Here is a 20,220-nt window from a genome sequence, read left to right on the forward strand (position 1 = left end):
AACATCCCTTTCCAGATTGGGAGGTATTGCTTTCTTTTCTTAATGCAAAGGTCCAATCAAATTGGTATCTCCCCCCCCCCCTCCAGTCTGAAGATGTACAGTCCTGTCTCCCAACACCTGTGGTTTACAGTGTTAGACTAAGATCCAGGTTCAAATCCCCATCTAGCCATGAAGACCACTGGGTGACCTTGAGCCAGACCCAGCCTGACCTATCTCGCAGGGCTGGTGTAAGGGTAAAATGGAAAGGGGGGGTATGTGCACCACCTTGAGCAACTTGGAGGAAAGATGTGATATAAATGCAATAATTAATTAAATAAATACATTTCTGCTGCAATACCAGGATTCCAGCCAGCCAACCTGCTGAGCTTTAAAGAAAAATTAAAAAAAAATCAAGAAGCAGCAATGTGGTGGTAATGAGGATGCTGGATTGTACACTGCAGACAACAGAGTGGATAGATTGAGCCGGGGGGTTAGTGCTTTTAGGCCTTGGGATGATCATCATAACTGATGACTTGGCTAGCGTGCACTTGGGGAATGAGAACAGAGCAGAAGACAGATCAGTGCACGCACACACACAAACACACCTGCTCCTCCAGCAAGCATCTGCAGGCATGCATGCATTTGGGCATGTGGGAGGCGGGAAGCCCTCAACTGCCGCAGCGTCTTCAAGAGAGAGATTGGGGGGGGGGGTTGGAGTGTAGGTGGAAGAAAGGAGGGACACTGGCACACATACTTAGCCTCAGAAATAGGGGCAAACAAGTCCTGAGCTTCCTCACTGCTTCTTGGCTTTGTCTGGGCTGAAGGCGACATCTGGGTGACTTCACATATAAGAATAAATTTTAAAAGGAGATGGCACCAAAGCAGGAGCCAAGAAAGGCAGGCAGGCTTGCTGCCAGGAAGGAAGGGGGAAAGCAGTCTTGCGGCCATGCTTCTTTTTGCTTCACAAAAAGCCCTCTCCTCTCATTCTGAGGGAGGGCGTCATCAGCAGCGGCAGTGCGAGGAGATGGGAGTCGGTGATAGTAATCCCCTCTTCTTCCTGGTAGCTCCACCCTCAGCCTCCTTTGGCATCTGCCACGTGTTTTATAGGCAGATGCCTGCCTTCAGCATATCTGAAAGATAATCTGCTGCTTCAGCAAAAGTTGCTCTCATTTGGAGCAAGGGGGAGGTGTCATCTGCAGCAGCAGTGGGGAGCAGAAAGCATCCAGGGAGTGAAGACTTAAAAAAATGCATTTCTTTACAGTTGGTGGCCCCCCTGGATTACTTTGTGCCCCCTCTGAGGGTCACAGCCCCCAGGTTCGGTACCACTGGGTTTGGTGATGGTCACATACACACCATGCATTTAAAGCACTCTTATGCCACTTTAACAGTCATGGAAGAATCCTGGAAACTATAGTTTGTTAATGGTGCTGGGAATTGTAGGTCTGTGAGGTCAGCACCTTTAACAAACTACAGTTCCCAGGATTCTTTGAGGGAAGCCATGCCTATTAAAGGTAAAGCAAATGTTATCCCACAGTTTGAAGTGCTTTCCCCATCACTTTCCTTATTGCAAAAAGTCAGATCTTTTGCAAGCGAAATGGGTTTGTTGCACAGGACCTCCCATAAAAATCTAATAATATATTAAATTTATTATTTAATAAATAAACAATAATTGTGAATTTGCTGGTATGTGATTGAATTCCACCCAGAAATAGTGACAGTCTGGAAGTGGTCCTATGTGTAGAATCCAGACACCATCATTGCCAGCCTGTTGCATTTCAGGGTTTTCTGAGTCACACTCCTGGCTGTTTTTTTAAAAAATGTGTTAAATAATTTTAACTTAAAATGCAATTACAGCACCAGCTTGCTCATCATCAAAGACGAAACGCTGTTGAGAGTTTTCAGGGAACTTTTGCATTTCAAGAAAGCATAATACTGATGAGGGGAACTCAGTAAACAAAGTCCCTTTTCTACCACAAGCGGTATAGGAACTGACGAATTAAGGAGTAATTCATCTGTAATGTCATAACTGTGTGTTTATCAGGAAGCAAATGGATGCAGAAGCCTCAACAAGGAAGACTCTAAATAAAGCTGAAAGCATATCTGAACAGGACTTACTTTTGAGTAGGGATGGAATGATCCGTCCATTTTGGTTCGGTCAGTTTCTCATTTTTCCAATTTTAAATTGGTGATGTAAAAAAAATCTTCATGAAAATTCTTCAGCGTTTTAGTGCCAATTTCTCCTAATAAATGCATTTTTGTACATAGTTTTCACTAATGCATACATTTTTGCAAGAAATTTCTCCTAATATAATGTACTTTTGTATGGTTTTTTTGCTAATATACTCATTTTGGTGCACACTTTGGTGCATTTTTGTAAACTTTCAGTGGTTGGAGAACTGAATCTCAAAATTCAGATAAGAGCAAATTTGGAAGGATGGCTGTGTTTTGTTTCTGACATTGTTTTGGAAGTGTGGATTTGATAGATTCAGCTTGAACTGGGAAAAGAATCAAATTTCTACCACATCCCTACTTTTGAGTGAACATACAGGGATCTAATGATGATAAGGATGGGCATTGCTGGTAAATAATGTTCTGTATTAAGGACCGTGCAGAAGTTCCATTTTGATTCTACTTCTACCTGATTGCGGAAAAGAAATGAAAATCAGGATAAATGCTCTTTGTCGTATAACCTCCTCATAAACAAATTAGAACAAATTAAACAATGTCCGTTCTTTATTGAGCATGTGATCTGATTTGATTGCAGGAAGGTTATACAACAGCCTGCATTCATGATTTTCTTGTAGCATCTCTTTAATGTCTTCCCTTTAATAATTTGTTCATCACAAAAGTCCATTTTTAAAAAAACAAGTGGATTTATTGTGCTAGAGTGGCAAAGAGCTTTAATCCACTTTGTGCAAACCAAAATCTTCGGTATGCGCTTGAACCCCTCCTGCAAAATCTGGTGGCAACCAAAATCTCCAGAGAGAGGCACTCTGCATCCAAAGATGGAGTCCATGGACTCTCCAGGTATGCTGCCTCCCTGGAGGATGGATTAGATGTGAAAGAAGGGTTGCCATCATAAAGCCCACTGACAGATATCCCTTTCTTCTCATCCACGTGGGAATGAATGATTCTGCCAAGCAGAACTACCAAGAAATCACACCAGACTTTGAAGATCTGGGAAGGAAACTCAAGGACTTTGGGGTCCAGATAGTTTTCTTGTCCATCCTTCTGGTACTTAGAAGAGGAGTGGAAAGGGAAAGAAAAATACTCCGGGTGAATGACTGGCTACAAAGGTGGTGGCGACATAAGAAATTTGGATTCTGGGACCACGGGCTACACTTCCTGGAAGATGGACTGCTGGCAAGTGATGGGTTGCACCTCACAAAGACTGGGAAGAATGTGATTGGCCACAACATGGAAAACTTCATCAGGAGAGCTTTAAACTGAATCTTAAGGGGGAGGGAGACATAAACAGACCATGCCAGAATAGGGGAACACGGGATAGATGCATTATATCCATCCCATGTTCCGGGTCTGCTCAGAACCAGACAGAAGCTTGGGGACGCAAGGTTCCTACCGACCTTCGACTGCTGTTATGTAATGCCAGGTCTGTAACGCAAAAGACCTCACTCATCCATGACATGATCTTGGATGGGCGGGCAGACCTGGCATGCATTACGGAGACTTGGTTGGACGAAGCCTCTGCTCCCATTCTTGAGGCCATGTGTCCACCAGGTTTCCGTTATGCACAGCAGCCGAGGGTGGGAAGGCGGAGAGGGGGCGTGGCAGTCATCTATCGAGAGTCCTTGGTTTTTGCCAGACCTCCTCTTCATAGGACCCAATTCGTTGATTGTATGTACTGGAGGTTGGGCCCGAAGGACAGTTTAGGGATCCTGCTGGTGTACCGCCCACCCCGCTGCACAGCAGACTCCCTGGCCGAGGTGCTGGAGGTGGTCTCGGCTGTACGGGCATTGTCCCCAGAATTGTTAGTGCTGGGTGACCTTAACGTGCATGCCGAGACCACTCTCACTGGAGCCCCTTGGGATTTCCTGGAAACCATGGCTTCCTGGGAACTGCACCTTAGTAATATTGGGCCCACCCATGTAGCCGGTCATACTCTTGACCTTGTGTTTGTCCTGGGAGAGGAGAGAAGTGGTCTGAAGTTGGGAGTGGTTTATTCCACCCCTGTGTCATGGTCAGATCACTACCTGGTAAACATGAACTTCTCGATACCATGCCCCCTCCGCAGGGGTGAAGGACCTATTCAAATGGTCCGCCCCAGGCGCCTGATGGATCCGGATGGATTCCTGACTGCGCTTGGGGAATTGGAACCTGCTGAAGGTCGCCCGGTCGAAACCCTGGTGAAGGAGTGGAATGATGGTATCGCCAGGGCATTAGACCGGGTGGCTCCAAAACGTCCTCTCCCCCTGAATAGAACTCAGCTAGCACCATGGTATACACTGTGGTTGCGTAGTCTGAGACAGGAGGTGAGACGACTAGAACGCCGGTGGTGGAAATCCCGCTCCGAAGATGTCCGGACACAGGTTAGAGCAGCAGTAGCTGCCTACCAGGTGGCAATAAAGGCAGGAAAGAAGACTTTCTTTGCTGCCTCAATTGCGTCTGCAGAGTGCTGTCCCAGGAGGCTGTTCCAGGTGGTCCGAAGCCTGGTCGGTCCAGTTGCTCAGGAACCCTTGGAACAGTCAAAGGCCTCCTGTGACATATTAGCAAAGCACTTCACTGATAAAATCGAACACTTACGGAGCTCGATTCCGTGCGCCGTGGATACAGTGGATGAACTAGAGTTGGCCAGTTGCATGCCGGTAAGTTGGGATCGGTTTCAGCTTCTCCCTTCTGAGGATGTGGACAAGGTGCTTACAACTGTGAAGCCTACCACTTGTCTAACTGATCCTTGCCCATCGTGGCTCCTTATGAGCTGCAGAGAGAAATTGGGCGAGGGGATCAAAGCGGTGGTAAACGCATCCTTGAAAGAGGGTGTGATGCCATCAGCCTTCAAGGAGGCAATTGTAAAGCCCATCCTGAAGAAGCCCTCCTTGGATCCCCAAGTTTTTAATAACTTCCGCCCAATTTCGAATCTACCATTTTTGGGCAAGGCCATTGAGCGAGTGGTGGCCAACCAGTTGTCAGCACACTTGGATGAAACGGATTACTTGGATCCATACCAATCGGGTTTCAGGACTGGTCACGGATCCATACCAATCGGGTTTCAGGACTGGTCACAGAACTGAAACAGCCTTGGTCGCTCTGGTAGATGATTTGAGGAGGGCATTAGATAGGGGAGAATGCTCCTTTCTTGTCCTCCTCGATCTCTCAGCGGCTTTTGATACTGTCGACCACAGTATCCTTTTACATCGCCTGGAGGGATTAGGAATTGGAGGTACTGTATTGCAGTGGTTCCATTCCTTCCTCTCCGATAGGTACCAACAGGTAGCATTGGGAGAGGAGGTTTCAGACCCTTGGCCTCTCAATTGTGGTGTGCCACAGGGCTCTATCCTCTCTCCCATGCTATTTAACATTTATATGAAGCCGCTGGGGACAATCATTAGGAGATTTGGGCTGCAGTGTCACCAATATGCAGATGACACTCAGCTCTATCTCTCGTTTAAATCTTCACCAGAGTCGGCTGTGGAGACCTTGTCCAAGTGCCTGGAATCCGTGAGTGGATGGATGGGAAGGAACAAGCTGAAACTGAACCCTGATAAGACCAAGGTGCTGCTTGTGGGGGACAACAGAAGGTTGAGAGATGTTGACTTGAAGTTCAATGGGGTGACTTTACCCCTGAAGGACCAGGTCCGCAGCCTTGGGGTTGTACTTGACTCCAGGCTGTCCATGGAGGCTCAGATTTTGGCAGTGAGCCGGGCAGCCTGGTATCAACTACACCTCATACGAAGGCTGCAACCCTACCTTCCTGTTCATCAGCTCCCCCTGGTAGTACACGCCCTGGTCACCTCTCGTTTGTATTACTGTAATGCGCTCTACGTGGGGTTACCCTTGAAAACGGTCCGGAAACTACAACTTATACAAAATGCGGCGGCTCGACTACTTATGAACAGTCGCCGCCGGGATCACATCACACCAGTGTTGTTCGATCTACACTGGCTTCCAGTTGTTTTCCGGGCCCAATTCAAGGTGTTGGTATTAACCTTTAAATCCCTATACGGTATCGGCCCAGTTTATCTTACGGAGCGCCTTCAACGCCACCAATTATGCTGCCCGACAAGATCAGCCACACAGGGCCTTCTCTCAATCCCGCCGACAAAAACAGCTAGATTGGCGGGTACAAGAGAGAGGGCATTCTCAGTGGCGGCCCCCACCCTCTGGAACTCCCTCCCACAAGATCAACGGCATGCCTCTTCCCTAAATACATTTCGTAAAGCTTTAAAGACCTGGCTCTTTCAACAGGCCTTTGGGTTCTCCGGGGAGGGTTAATTACTAAGATTGAAATGCCTCCTACCCTGTTTTAATGTTATTGTCTGCTGCTGTATTGTTTTTATACTGTTTTTATATTGTACCATTGTATTTTATCATATTGTGTTTTAACTGCTTTGTACGTCGCCTAGAGTGGCCATTGGCCAGATAGGCGACACAGAAATTAAATTTATTTATTTATTTATTTATTTATAAACTTCACGGTAATGACTAACAAAGGCTTGTGCACAGTAAGGGGAACTGAGGGAAAGGCTCTAATGGGGTCCAGTAACATGTAAAAATGTAGGAAAGAAGCCAGGCCGTAAATCACATGGTCTTCGATGTCTGTATACTAATGCCCAGAGTATGGGAAACAAACAGGACAAACTTGAACTCTTAATACAGGAGAGTAAATACAACTTGATAGGTATAACTGAAACTTGGTGGGATGACTCCCATGACTGGAACACAGCAATTGAAAGGTATAGCCTGTTCAAAAACAACAGGAGGAATAGAAAGGGAGGCAGAGTTGCACTATGTTAAAGATATATATCCTGCACAGAAAAACAGGAGGATGAGCTTGGTAGCTCCACTGAGAGTATCTGGATTAAAATAAATGGGGCAAGGAATAAAAGGAACATGGTGGTTGAAGTCTGCTACTGACCACCCAATCAAGGAGAAGACGAGGATGAAACTTTTGCAAAGCAAATTGCCAATGTTTCGAAGAGGCATGATGTAGTAGTAATGGGGGACTTCAATTACCCCAATATCTGTTGGAAGGCAAATTCTGCCAAATACGGCCCCTCCAAGACATTCCTGACTTGTGCTAGAGATAACTTTCTCCTACAGAAAGTGGAGGAAGCAACTAGAGGATCGTCAATCTTTGACTTAATTCTAACCAACAGAGACATGGTGGATGAAGTGGCAGTTACGGGAACTCTGGGAGAAAGTGACCACACTATACTAGAGTTCTTGATTTTAAAAGAAGCAAAAGCTGAGGGTAGCCATACGTGCACCCTGGACTTCAGGAAAGATGATTTTAATAAACTCAGAACAATGGTAAGTAAGGTTCTGTGGCAAGCCACCCTAATGAGAAAAGGAGTCCAAGATGGGTGGGAGTTTCTAAAAGAGGAAATTCTAGAGGCACAATGGCAAACAATTCCATCAAGGAAAAAAGGGGGGAAACAGCAGAAGAAGCCAATGTGGCTTCACAGAAAGCATAGAGATGACCTGAAAACAAAAAAGGACACATACAGGAAGTGGAAGGAAGGCCAGACCACAAAGGAAGAGTACAGACAAGTAGTATGGAATTGCAGGGATGGTGTCAGGAAGGCTAAAGCTGAGAATGAGCTGAGGTTAGCAAGAGATGCCAAAAGCAACAAAAAAGCTTTCTTCAGGTATGTCCACAGTAAAAGACAGAGAAAAGAAATGGTGGTTCAGCTATTCAGTGAGGATGGCAAAATGATAACAGATGGTGAAGAAAATGCAGAAGTCCTCAATTCCTACTTTGGCTCAGTCTTCTCCCGAAAGAGGGTCTATGACCCTCCTTGGAAACATGAAGTTGAAGGGGCAGGATTGCAGCTTGAAACTGATAGACAAACGGTCAAGGAATACCTAAGCACTTTGAACGAGTTCAAATTTGCAGGGCCCGATGAACTGCATCCTAGGGTATTGAAGGAACTGGCTGAAGAACTCTCAAAACCACTGTCTATTATCTTTGCAAAATCGTGGAGGATGGGTGAAGTGCCGGACGATTGGAGGAGAACTAATGTTGTCCCAATCTGCAAAAAGGGGGAACCTGGGAACTACAGACCAGTCAGGCTGACATCGATCCCTGGGAAAATTATGGAGCAGATTATAAAGCAGACAGTCCATAAGCACATTGAAAACAATGCAGTCATTGCTAGAAGCCAACATGGATTTATGAAGAACAAATCCTGCCAGACTAATCTTATCCCATTTTTTGATTGGGTAACCTCCCTGGTAGACTGTGGGAATGCTGTGGACATAATATATCTTGACCAGCAAAGCTTTTGACAAAGTGCCCCATGATATTCTGATTAGCAAGCTAGCTAAATGTGGGCTAGAACCTGCAAACAGCCCAAATAACCGAAACAAGACGTGCTGTGCAACAATATTAAGACAGCTGATATAGTTCAGATAGTCACCTTATGTATGATTTACTCTGTAATTTTAGTGAAGTTTCCTATAGTAAATCATTTTCTTTTGCTTCTGTTTCTGTGAATATGTGAAATACAGCAACACTTTGCAACACTAAAAAAACTCCAAAAACAATTGTGGAATAATGGCACTGACTATTCTGCAGAATAGTTTCCAGTGGACACGAGGAGTGTCTCAGTTTGCACAAGATAAAACTGGGGGACATGAAATATATTCTAGCAAAATTCTAGGTATGCTCCATGTTTTTAATTGACCATGCCCACCTTTCCTTAAGTGAAGTGGTTTAAGCATAACAGGCTGAAAACATGTATCTTGGGCAGGCCAAGTTTGTTTTTTCCAACAGCTAGAGTCATTCCTTAAGTAGCAACATATTGTAATCTGTCTGACATTACATTACTAATTCCATGCCAGATCAATTCATAGTTCACTTCACAATTCATTTGCCTGGACCTCAACCTCGAGAATTTTACAAGCAGCTCTGCTGAAGCGTCAAATATACTTAAGGAGAGTAAGAAAATATCAAAACACACACAGTGTAATGTGAATGATTGTTTTATTTATTTTCTTAACAATCATGATCATATATATATATATATATAAGCCAGTATGGCGTAGCGGTTAGAATGTTGGACTATGACCTGGGAGACCAGGGTTCGAATCCCCACACAGCCCTGAAGCTCACTGGGTGACTTTGGGCCAGTCACTGCCTCTCAGCCTCAGAGGAAGGCAATGGTAAACCCCCTCTGAATACCACTTACCATGAAAACCCTATTCACAGGGTCGCCATAAGTTGGGATCGACTTGAAAAATAACTTAATTATAAGTAACTTAATTCATGTTCAGTTCTCCTGGAAATTATGGAGAGTCCTTTCAGGTGTAATTCAGTGAATTTTGAATTAGTTCAGTGAACTAGTTAATCTAAATTAGTTCATTCCAACCACTGGGCTCAGTGAGAGTCCTAAGGGCCAGGAACAAAGGCCTGGAGGGCCGCATTTGGCCCCCAGGCCTGAGGTTGCCCACCTCTGCTCTACATCGTTCCCAGATTGTCACCTTGTATCATGCCTCCCCAACTAAAAGGTCACGGAGGAGCAACAAGAGGGAAAATGCGTCTCTTCTTCTCAAAGTTTCTTTCCTATGTGACTCTGAGTCTCAGTATATGCCTGCCTCATCTCTCGCGGCTTTGTTTTGTGCCAAAACAGCAGTTTGCAAACAAATGTGTGGGGTTTGAAATGTGCGGGTGGATGTCGTGTCTGTCTCTCTCTCTCCTCCCCCCCGCCCTTTTGTTGTGGTCTCGTGCTTCAAACCCTTTCTGCCTGGATGCTGTCGTTTCCTTTAAACCTACCGAGGATGTGAAACTTGTCATGGTTGGTAGGAGGCACAGAAAAAAAAGAGGGGTGGGTGGGAGAAATGGCTGGAGGTTCTGTGTCAGGCAGAGATGGGGCCAGTGTTGTTCTGCTTCTGCCGTTGTTGGGCACGGTGGGACACAAAACGGCCTGCTGATCCTCTTGCCTCAGACCAGCTTGAATCCTCCTGGGATTGGGGTGTGAAGCAGAAAGCGACTTCTGAGCAGTCCCTCCTGGGCTCTCAGGGGTGACAATGGACAACCTGCATCAGGCGGTGTTGGCTGGAGTTTGTCTACTGCTACTTTTGTGCCAGTCTGCCCTGCTCACCAAGCTGTCTGGTATGTATCTGGTGTGCTCGCTTGCATGACAATAATGCTGTGATTTTTATTCTCTGGGCACTGGCATAAGGCAAATTTTTGGAAGAGAGAGAGAGGCAGGTGTATCCATAGCCATGGTGGCTTTACAGTCCAAAGTATGTCACTAGATGCCAGTTGATGGGGGGAAATAGAGTGTGTGTAAATACAAACTTTTTTGTGGGCTTCCCTGGGGTAGCTGGTTGGTCACTATTGAAGCAGGTGCTGGACTAGATGGACCTTCGGTCTCAACCAGAAGGGCTGTTCTTATGCCCTTAATTAATTGAAAGAAATAGTTGAAAATACCTGAACTCTAAGTAAGTTGCAGGAAGCCAGATTTCGACTGGACATCAGAAGAAACTTCCTAACTGTTAGAGCCATACGACAAAGGAACCAATGACCTAGAGAGGTAGTGGGCTCTCCGACACTGGAGGCCTTCAAGAGGCAGCTGGACAGCCATCTGTCGGGAATGCTTTGATTTGGATTCCTGCATTGAGCAGGGGGTTGGACTTGATGGCCTTGTAGGCCCCTTCCAACTCTACTATTTTATTTATTTATTATTTGATTTCTATCCTGCCCTTCCTCCAAGCAGGAACCCTATTCTATGATAAGTGGTGGTTTGCCATAATTTTATTTGTTTATTCCATTTATATCCCACCTGTCCACCAATGGCTTCAAGGTGGTGTACATAACTCTTGCCCTCCCCATTTTATCCCCAGAACAACCTTGTGAGGTATTGTTGTGCTCAGAGATGGTGACTGGCCCAAGGTCACCCAGCGAGCTTCATGGCTGAGAGGGGATTTGAACCCTCCTTTCCCAGGTCCTAGTCCAGCACTAACCGCTACACCACACTAGCAAAACTATCCTACATTGCTCCATGCCTTTGCTACTGCCACTATCCCCAGTGTAATTTTTCATTTTTTAAGGATTAGACATAGCAGAGTTATCTGTCAGATGTTTAACAGCCACCGTACCCAGATGGGCAACTTGTTTGAAAGAAAAAGGAACTACTTCTTCACACAGTGCAAAGTTAAATGATAGAATTTGGTCCCGCAAGAGGCAGTGATGGCAGCCAACTTGGATGGCTTTAAAAGAGGACTGGAGGGAGGATGTGGCTATGTAGCCACGACGGCTATGTTCTCCTTCCACTACTAGAGGCAGCCTCTGTATATCTGTTGCTGGGATTTGCAAATGGTGATGGTCCTGCTTGTAGGCTTCCCGTGAACTTCTGGTTGGTCACTGTGGGAACAGGGATGCTGGACTAGATGGGCCTTTGTTCTGATCCAGAGTCTTGAGGCAACTTAAGGACTAATCAAAATATATATAGGGTGTGGACATTCATTAATATCGAAAAAAGAGAGGGGATGTCCCCAGAATGTCAAGGAGGGAAACTGTATAGATTTATTTGTTTATTTTCTTTAAAAGAGAAAAAAGTTCTTCTTAAAATACCCAACGCGTTTCAGCCTTATATTTTAACGAAAATTTATACCTACATATATGTCTGTCAAAATGATGTTCTTTATATTTGATTTGTAGCCCCTGATGAAAGCCTAGTTATAAGGCTGAAACAAGTTGGGTATTTTTCTCTTTTAAAGAAAATAAACAAATAAATCTATACAGTTTGGAACTTCCCTCCTTGACATTCTGGGGACATCCCCTCTCATTTTTTCGAATTTAAGGACTAGCATATTTAGCATGGCATAACCCCATAGAGGTTTTATTTACAGTTAAGCTGTATCCAAATTCTGTGGCACAAGGGAGTCTTTGTTGTTTGTGCTGTAAGAGACTTACACACCTACCCCTCTTAAGGACTACTGTTGCCTGCCAAACATTGGGAACTGAACAAAAAGGATGCAATGCTCTGGTCCTTTGGGAATATTTCCGTAGCTTCTTGTCTAGCAAGTGTTAGAAGAGATGATACTGAGCTGGTGCTCCATTGCCATGATCACTCAACAGGAGGCATGGAAACATCTGCCAGTTTTTCATTTTTCCAGTCTTCAATTTCGTTCTCCACTTTCTGCAGCGATCTGCATTTAAAAAAATAATAATAATGAAATTTGTCCGTTTTAGTGTGAATTTCTCCTAATAAGCAAATTTTTATATGCAGATTTGACTAATGTACACATTTTTGCAAGCAATTTTTGCCAATGCATTTCTGTACGTTATTTTCACTAATGTATTCATTTTTATGCAGACTTTCCCCTAATATATGTATTTTTGTATATATTTTTTTGTCAGAACAACTGCATCACAAAGTTTGGATGTGTGAATTTCAAAGGATAGCTGTGTTTCAGTTCTGATATTGTTTTGGAAAGTGCAAATTTGATAGATTCGATTTTAAATGTGAACTGAATTAAATTCCCCCTCCCCCAGCATCTCCATTAACCCAGAATTAGTTACCTCTTTGAAATGATTTAACTACATAAGTACATAATATTCATAGAATCATAGAATAGTAGAGTTGGAAGAGGCCTATAAGGCCATCAAGTCTCACCCCCTTCTCAATGCAGGAATCCAAATCAAAGCATTCCCGACAGATGGCTGTCCAGCTGCCTCTTGAATTTATTTATTTATTTATTTATTTTGATTTCTATACTGCCCACAGCCAAAAGGCTCTCAGGGCGGTGCACAACATAGAGTAAAAAACAATAGAATTACAAAGGTCAGTAAAAAGCATACATATTAAACAGTAAAACAGCCTGGTATAAATTGAAAGCTAAAAAATAAATTAAGTTAAAATGCCTGGGAGAATAAAAAGGTTTTAACCTGGCGCCGAAAAGATAAAAGTGTAGGCGCCAGGCGTACCTCATCGGGGAGACTGTTCCATAATTCGGGGGTCACTACTGAAAAGGCCCTGGATCTTGTTACAACCCTCTGAGCCTCTCTGTGGGTCGGGACTCGGAGGAGGGCCTTTGATGTTGAACGTAGTGAGCGGGTAGGTTCATATCGGGAGAGGCGTTCCACTAGGTATTGTGGTCCCGTGCCGTGTAAGGCTTTATAAGTCAAAACTAGCACTTTGAATCTAGCCCGGAAACAAATAGGTAGCCAGTGCAAACGAGCCAGGACAGGTGTTATATGTGCAGACCGCCTGGTCCTCGTCAACAGTCTAGCAGCTGCATTTTGCACTAGCTGTAGTTTCCGAACTGTCTTCAAAAGCAGCCCCACATAGAGCGCATTGCAGTAATCCAGTGCCTGAATGCCTCCAGTGTCGGAGAGCCCACTACCTCTCTAGGTAATTGGTTCCATTGTCGTATGGCTCTAACAGTTAGGAAGTTTTTCCTGATGTTCAGTTGAAATCTGGCTTCCTGCAACTTGAGCCCATTATTCCGTGTCCTGCACTCTGGGACGATCGAGAAGAGATCCCGGCCCTCCTCTGTGTGGCAGCCTTTCATGTACTTGAAGAGTGCTATCCTATCTCCCCTCAGTCTTCTCTTCTCCAGGCTCAACATGCCCAGTTCTTTTCAGTTCTTTATTAGAACATAAGCAGAACTCTGCAGTAGCTGGATCAGGCCAAAGAGTGCCCATCTAGTCCAGCATCCTGTTCTCACAGTGGCCAGCCAGATGCCTCTTCTGGGAAGCCTGCAAGCAGGACGTGAGAGCAACAGCGACTCTCCCCCTCTCCGATTCCCAGCAGCTGACATTCAGAAGCAGATACTGCTTTCGACAGTGGAGGCAGGTAGGACATAGCCATCATGACTAGTCACTACCGATACCTGTTCTCCATCCCCATGAATTTGTCTAATCCTCTTTTCAAGCCATCCAACCTGGTGGCCATCGGTACCATTTGTGGGAGCAAATTCCGTACTTTAACTGTGCGCTGTGTGAAGAAGTGCATACTGTGTTTAGTCAATGGCTGTTAGTCATGATGGCTAAATGGAAATTCCATGTTCTGGGGGCAGGGTGCAACTTAGGCTGTGTGTACACACCCAGGCTATGGTCTGAAGGCACATAAGGCCAGCAATCTGCTGAAGCTAAGCAGGGTCAGGTCTGGTCAGTGCCTGGAATGAAGACCCCCTGGGAACCATATGTAAGCCACCTTGGGTTTCTATCCTGAAAAGAAAGGCGGGGTATAAATGTAATAATAAATAAATAAATAAATATAAAGCACATGACTTCCCCCTGAAGAATCCTGGGAACTGTAGTTTGTTAAGGGGGCTGAGAATTAGTAGCTCTGTGAAGGAAAACCACAATTCCCAGGATTCTTTGGGGGAAGTCATGTGCTTTAAATATGCGTTGGATGTGCTTTACATGTGTATTGTGGATATGCCCAGAAATCCAATCTATCCTATGATCCCTGGTACTCTCCCAGGGACCATAGGATTACATCCTAAAGCAGTAATCACTGCTCCTTAGGATCACTGAGTTCTTCTAATGGGGCACTTTTGGTGGTCCCCCAGGCCTCTCAGGTTTGGTTGGACTTTACCAGGGACCGAGCCTTTAGTATGGCAGGCCCTGCCCTGTGGAACTCCCTGCTGGCAGAAATCTGGAATGAATTATACCTGCCTTGTTTCAGATATCTTTTGAAAACTGTATTGTTCGAACAGACCTTTGAAGTGTGGTTGGTTTTTTTAAAACAATTCATTCATTCATTCATTCATTCATTCATTCATGTTTTTATTGATGATATTATATTATGGTGTGTATCACCTTGTTATATTTTTATGAAAGTGCAGCATACAGATATTTAAATAAATAAATAAAGCAATCTAATGGCAAATATTTAGAAAGTGGATTTTTAAAGCCCCCCCAGATGTTATTGGAGTCTAGCTCCCATTAGCCCCAGCCAGCATGGCCAGTGGTCAGAGATGGTAGGAGCAGCATCTGGATGGCCATAGATTCCCCGCTTCTGGTTTAATGGAATATTTGACAATGGCCAGTCATTTGACAATGTTCGACTGATAATGTGCCAACCGTACTTAGTCCCAATCTGATGCCTGAGGCAGAAGGTCCAAATGGCATCTGTGCTCCCACTAAACTGCTTTTATTAAGCTGATTAAACCGAAGAACTGATGTTGGTGTCCTCTCTCAATTGTGTTGTATGGATTATTGATTTTGGGGTTAGGGGAAGATTTGTTTTTTAACTGTTTAAATTATCTTTTTATATGCTGTAACCTGTCCTGTTCTGGTGAAGGGCGGGTAAGTGGCATACAACAAAACTTGATCGTGGATGAAGGTGCCGATTTGGTGTGCATTACCAAGACCTGGGCAGGTGAGCTGGGAGGTGTTGATGTGACCCAGCTTTGCCCACTTGGATACTTGGCGCGTCATCAGCACAGGCTGCAGCGGTGGGAGGGAGGAGTTGCTGTGGTCTACAGAACTTCTATCTCTGTCACCAGGAAACCACTCTGTCTTGGAGCTGGCTGTGAGGGCCTGCACCTGGAGTCGGGCCAAGGAGACAGTAAACTAGGGTTGCTGCTGGCGTACCGTCCACCCTGCTGCCCGGCAGCTTCTCTGACTGTTCCTTTTCTGGGCAAGGTCCTAGAATGCGTGGTCGCTCGCCAGCTCCAGGCTCTCTTGGATGAAACTGATTATCTGGATCCATTTCAATCGGGCTTTCGGCCGGGGTTTGGTACAGAAACGGCCTTGGTCGCCCTGTATGATGACCTCTGTCGGGAGAAGGACAGAGGGAGTGTAACTCTGTTGGTTCTCCTCGATCTCTCAGCGGCTTTTGATACCATCGACCATGGTATCCTTCTGGGGCGACTTGCGGATTTGGGAGTTGCTTGGCAATGGCTCTGCTCCTACCTCAAGAACCGTCTTCAGAAGGTGGTGCTTGGGGAGCATTACTCGAGGCCCTGGGTACTCCAATATGGGGTCCCGCAGGGCTCAGTTCTGTCCCCCATGCTCTTTAATATCTATATGAAGCCGCTGGGTGAGGTCATTAGGAGTTTTGGAGTGCGTTTTCAGCAATATGCTGATGATACGCAGCTCTATTTCTCCTTTTCATCTTCTTCAGGTGAGGCTGTTAATGTACTAAACCGCTGCCTGGTTGCGATAATGGACTGGATGAGAGCTAATAAACTGAGACTCAATCCTGACAAGACTGAGATGCTGTTGGTGGGGGGGCCCTCTGCCCAGATGGTTGATGTCTGACCTGCCCTAGATGGGGTTACACTCCCCCTAAAGGAGCAGGTCCGTAGTTTGGGGGTCTTATTAGATCCGCTCCTGTCTCTGGAGGCTCAGGTAGCCTCGGTGGCATAGAAAGCGTTCTACCAGCTTCAGCTGGTAGCCCAACTACGACCCTATCTGGACAGGGAGAACCTTGCCTCAGTTATCCATGCTCTGGTAACCTCTAGATTGGACTACTGTAATGCACTCTACGTAGGGTTACCTTTGAAGACGGTTCGGAAACTTCAGCTGGTGCAGAATGCTGCGGCCAGAGTTCTTACTCGGACTAAAAGATCTGATCATATAACACCTGTCCCGGCCCAACTGCACTGGCTACCAATACGTTTCCGGGCCAGATTCAAAGTGTTGGTTCTTACCTATAAAGCCCTTAACGGCACTGGACCGCAATACCTGATGGAACGCCTCTCCCACTATGAACCTACCCGTTCGCTGCGCTCGATGTCGAAGGCCCTTCTCCGGGTCCCAACTCACAAAGAGGCCCGGAGAGCAATAACGAGATCTAGGGCCTTCTCAGTGGCAGCCCCCGAATTATGGAATGCCCTTCCTGATGAGATACGCCTGGCGCCTTCTTTGATATCTTTTCGGTGCCAGGTAAAGACCTACCTCTTTGCCCAGGCATTTTAATCTTAGTTTTAATTTTAATTTTATAGTTAATTAATTGTAATCTCTATTAATTTTGTCTTAATCTGTTTTGAATGTGTTTTATACCTATATGTTGTAATCCACATTCGCTGGTTTTTAAATGTGGTTTTATTCTGTTGTACACCGCCCTGAGAGCCTGTTGCTAAAGGGCGGTTTAAAAGTGCAATAAATAAATAAAATAAATTTATGGTGATCTCTCCCTTTGCAAAGGAATAAAAGGCAAACGTTTGAAATATAATAGGTCTCGTCTCTAATTCCTTATCGACCAGCCTGGGAATTGGAGGCCATAGCAGGCAGACCAGCATTTAAGGTCTTGCCCTTTTGTAACAGTCAGATCACTTCTTGGTGAAGTTTAGACTTATGGCTCCGATCCTTCCCTGCAGGGGTGGTGGACAGAATAAGATAGTCCACCCCTGGAGACTAATGGAATCCACTGGATTCCTGAGTGCCCTGGAGGAGTTCCCAGTAGATAGAGCAGGTGACTCTGTTGAAGTCCGTGTCACACTGTGGAACAGTGAGATATGTTGGGCTGTTGACATGGTTGCCCCCGAGCGCCCTCTCTGGCATTGTGGAGTCCGGTTTGCACCTTGGCACACCAGTGAGAGAAGGGTGATGAAATTTATTTATTTATTTATTGCATTTATATACCGCCCCATAGCCGAAGCTCTCTGGGCAGTTTACAACAATTAAAAACATTAAAAAAAGTATACAAATTTAAACCATTAAAACCCATAAAAACTGATAAGCAAGTTAAAAACACATGTTATTCAAATGCTGTTAAAATGCCTGGGAGAGGAGGAAAGTCTTGACCTGGCGCTGAAAAGATAACAGGGTTGGCACCAGGTGCATCTCATCAAGAGGATCATTCCATAATTTGTGGGTCACCACTGAGAAGGCCCTCTCCCTTGTTGCCATCCTCCCAGCTTCCCTCGGGGTAGGCACCCAGAGGAAGACCTTTGATGTTGAGTGTTGTGTATGGGTGGGTTCATGTTGGGAGAGGTGTTCCATCAGGTATTGTGGTTCCAAGCTGTGTAAGGCTTTATAGATTAAAACCAGTACCTTGAATTGGGCTCAGAAACATACAGGCAGCAAATGCAAGCAGGCCTGGATGATGTTTAGAGCGCAAACAGGCTGGATGATGTCTAGAGCGCAAGTGGCGAAAGATGTGCTTGTGAGGCTAATTGGGCACACGTAAAACATCATAACCGTACCTACTGTGTGGCGGTGAGGGCGGCAAGAAGGCCCACTTCTCTGCCACCATTTCATCCTCAAGTAGCTGTCCAGTGGAGCTTTTTTGTATTGTCAGGGGTCTGTTGACATCAACTCCAGGAAATGGAGTTTTAGACCCTTTGGAGGCCCACTGAATTGTTTACAAGGCAATTTGAGGGTAAAGTTGTTTGCCTCCGTAGCAGTCTTAATGCCCCATCCACATCAACTATAGTCCCCAATGAGGTGTCCAGTACAACATCTGCTGCAACATCTTGCAAGTGGTTTCAGTTGATGCAGCCTGATGATGTGGCCAAGGTACTTGCGATGAAGCGGCCAGCAACGTGTCCTCTCGACCCTTGCCCTTCTTGGCTTATTAAAGCTTGCCAAGGGGGTTTAACTGAGTGGATCCAGGGTGTGGTCAATGCATCATTGCAGGAGAGAGTGGTTCCAGCCACCCTGAAAGAGGGGGTGATTCGACCACTCCTGAAAAAGCCCACCCTGGACCCATTGGTTTGCGATAACTACCACTCCGTCACACCCCCTTCTTAGGGCAGGGGATTGAGAGGGTTGTGGCACAGCAATTGCAAGTACTCTTGGATGAAACAGATTATCTTGACCCATTCCAGTCTGGGTTCAGGCCTTGTTATGGGACTGAATCGGTCTTGGTCGCCCTGATGGATGACCTTTATCAGGAGAAGGAGAGGGGGAGTGCGACCCTGTTATTCTTACTTGATCTCTTGGTAGCTTTTGATACCATTGACCATGGTATCCTTCTGGGCCAACTTGGTCAGATGGGTATTGCAGGCACTGTTTTACAGTGGTTCTGATTCTATCTCCAAGGTCATTTTCAGAGAATAGCATTGGGTGACTGTCTTTTGGCCCCCTGGCAGCTGTGCTGTGGGATGCCGCAGGGTACCATCTTGTCCCCCATGCTGTTTAACATCAATATGAAGAACTTGGGAGTGGTCATCAGGAGATTCGGAGTGAGGTGTCAGCAGTCCACTGATGATACCCATCTGAATCGGGAGAGGCCGTGCAAGCCCTGGACTGGTGCCTGGACTCGGTGGTGGGCTGAATGAGATAAACCGAGTCTGAATCCTAGCAAGGCGGAGATACTGTGGATAGATGGTTCCCAAGTTCAGATTGCCTGCTTTGGATGGGGTCATACTTTTATTTCTTCGACTTATTAGTCGCTTATCTGGCTGAATTGTCAGCCACTCTAAGCGACGTACAAAGCAGAACATGTAAACATCAAAACATTAAGAGACTAACAATAAAAACTAACAATAATGTAAAAGCTAAAAGCTATACTCCCTCTGAAAGAGCAGGTCCATAGTCTGGGGGTGCCTCTGGATATATCTTTGTTGCTAGAGGCCCAGGTGACCTCAGTGGCTAGGAGTACCTTTTACCAGCTTTGGCTGGTAAGACATCTGTGGCCGTTTCTGGACTGGGATAGCCTGACCACTCTTGTCCATGTTCTGGTAACCTCCAGGCTGGATTGCTGTAATGTGCTCTATGTGGGGCTGCCCTTTGGTTGGCCCAGAAGCTGCAGCTGGTGCAAAATGCGGCGGTGCGACTGCTCACTGTGGCAGAATTGCACTGGCTCCCCATCACCTACCAGGCTAAGTTCAAGGTTCTGGTTTTGATGTACAAAGCCCTATACAGCTCAGGACCAGGATACCTGAAAGACTGTCTTATCCCTTATGTATCCAGTCGATCACTGCACTCTGCAGGTGAGGTCCTCCTGCAGATACCATCTTATCAGGAGATCCGTTCTGCACAACATAAGAAACGGACCTTTAGTGTGGCAGCACCCACCCTGTGGAATTCCCTCCCTTAGATATTAGACAGATGCCATCTCTGTTATCTTTTTGGTACCTACTGAAGACCTTCCTCTTTCAACAAGCCTTTTAAGTAGAGACCTTATCCCAGTGTGTGTCTGTGCTGGTATTGCT

The 20,220-nt window shown here is 45.6% G+C and overlaps 1 protein-coding gene across 4 annotated transcripts in view; it reads left to right on the plus strand.

Annotated features, from left to right (window-relative positions):
* Positions 1–20,220, plus strand: part of PDCD1 (programmed cell death 1) — a 49,344-nt gene that overhangs the window by 16,410 nt on the left and 12,714 nt on the right. Inside the window, exon 1 of one of the 4 annotated variants that reach the window (XM_061634532.1) lies at positions 10,030–10,270. The exons of the other annotated variants lie outside the window; for them this stretch is intronic. Within the exon in view, the coding sequence (XP_061490516.1) occupies positions 10,186–10,270 (85 nt within the window). The 5' untranslated portion in view covers positions 10,030–10,185. Of the gene's footprint in view, positions 1–10,029; positions 10,271–20,220 lie in introns of those variants that run through there. 4 annotated transcript variants of the gene reach the window in all.

The sequence above is a fragment of the Rhineura floridana genome, chromosome 7, assembly GCF_030035675.1.
Source record: "Rhineura floridana isolate rRhiFlo1 chromosome 7, rRhiFlo1.hap2, whole genome shotgun sequence".
In the NCBI taxonomy this organism is placed as follows: Eukaryota; Metazoa; Chordata; class Lepidosauria; order Squamata; family Rhineuridae; genus Rhineura; species Rhineura floridana.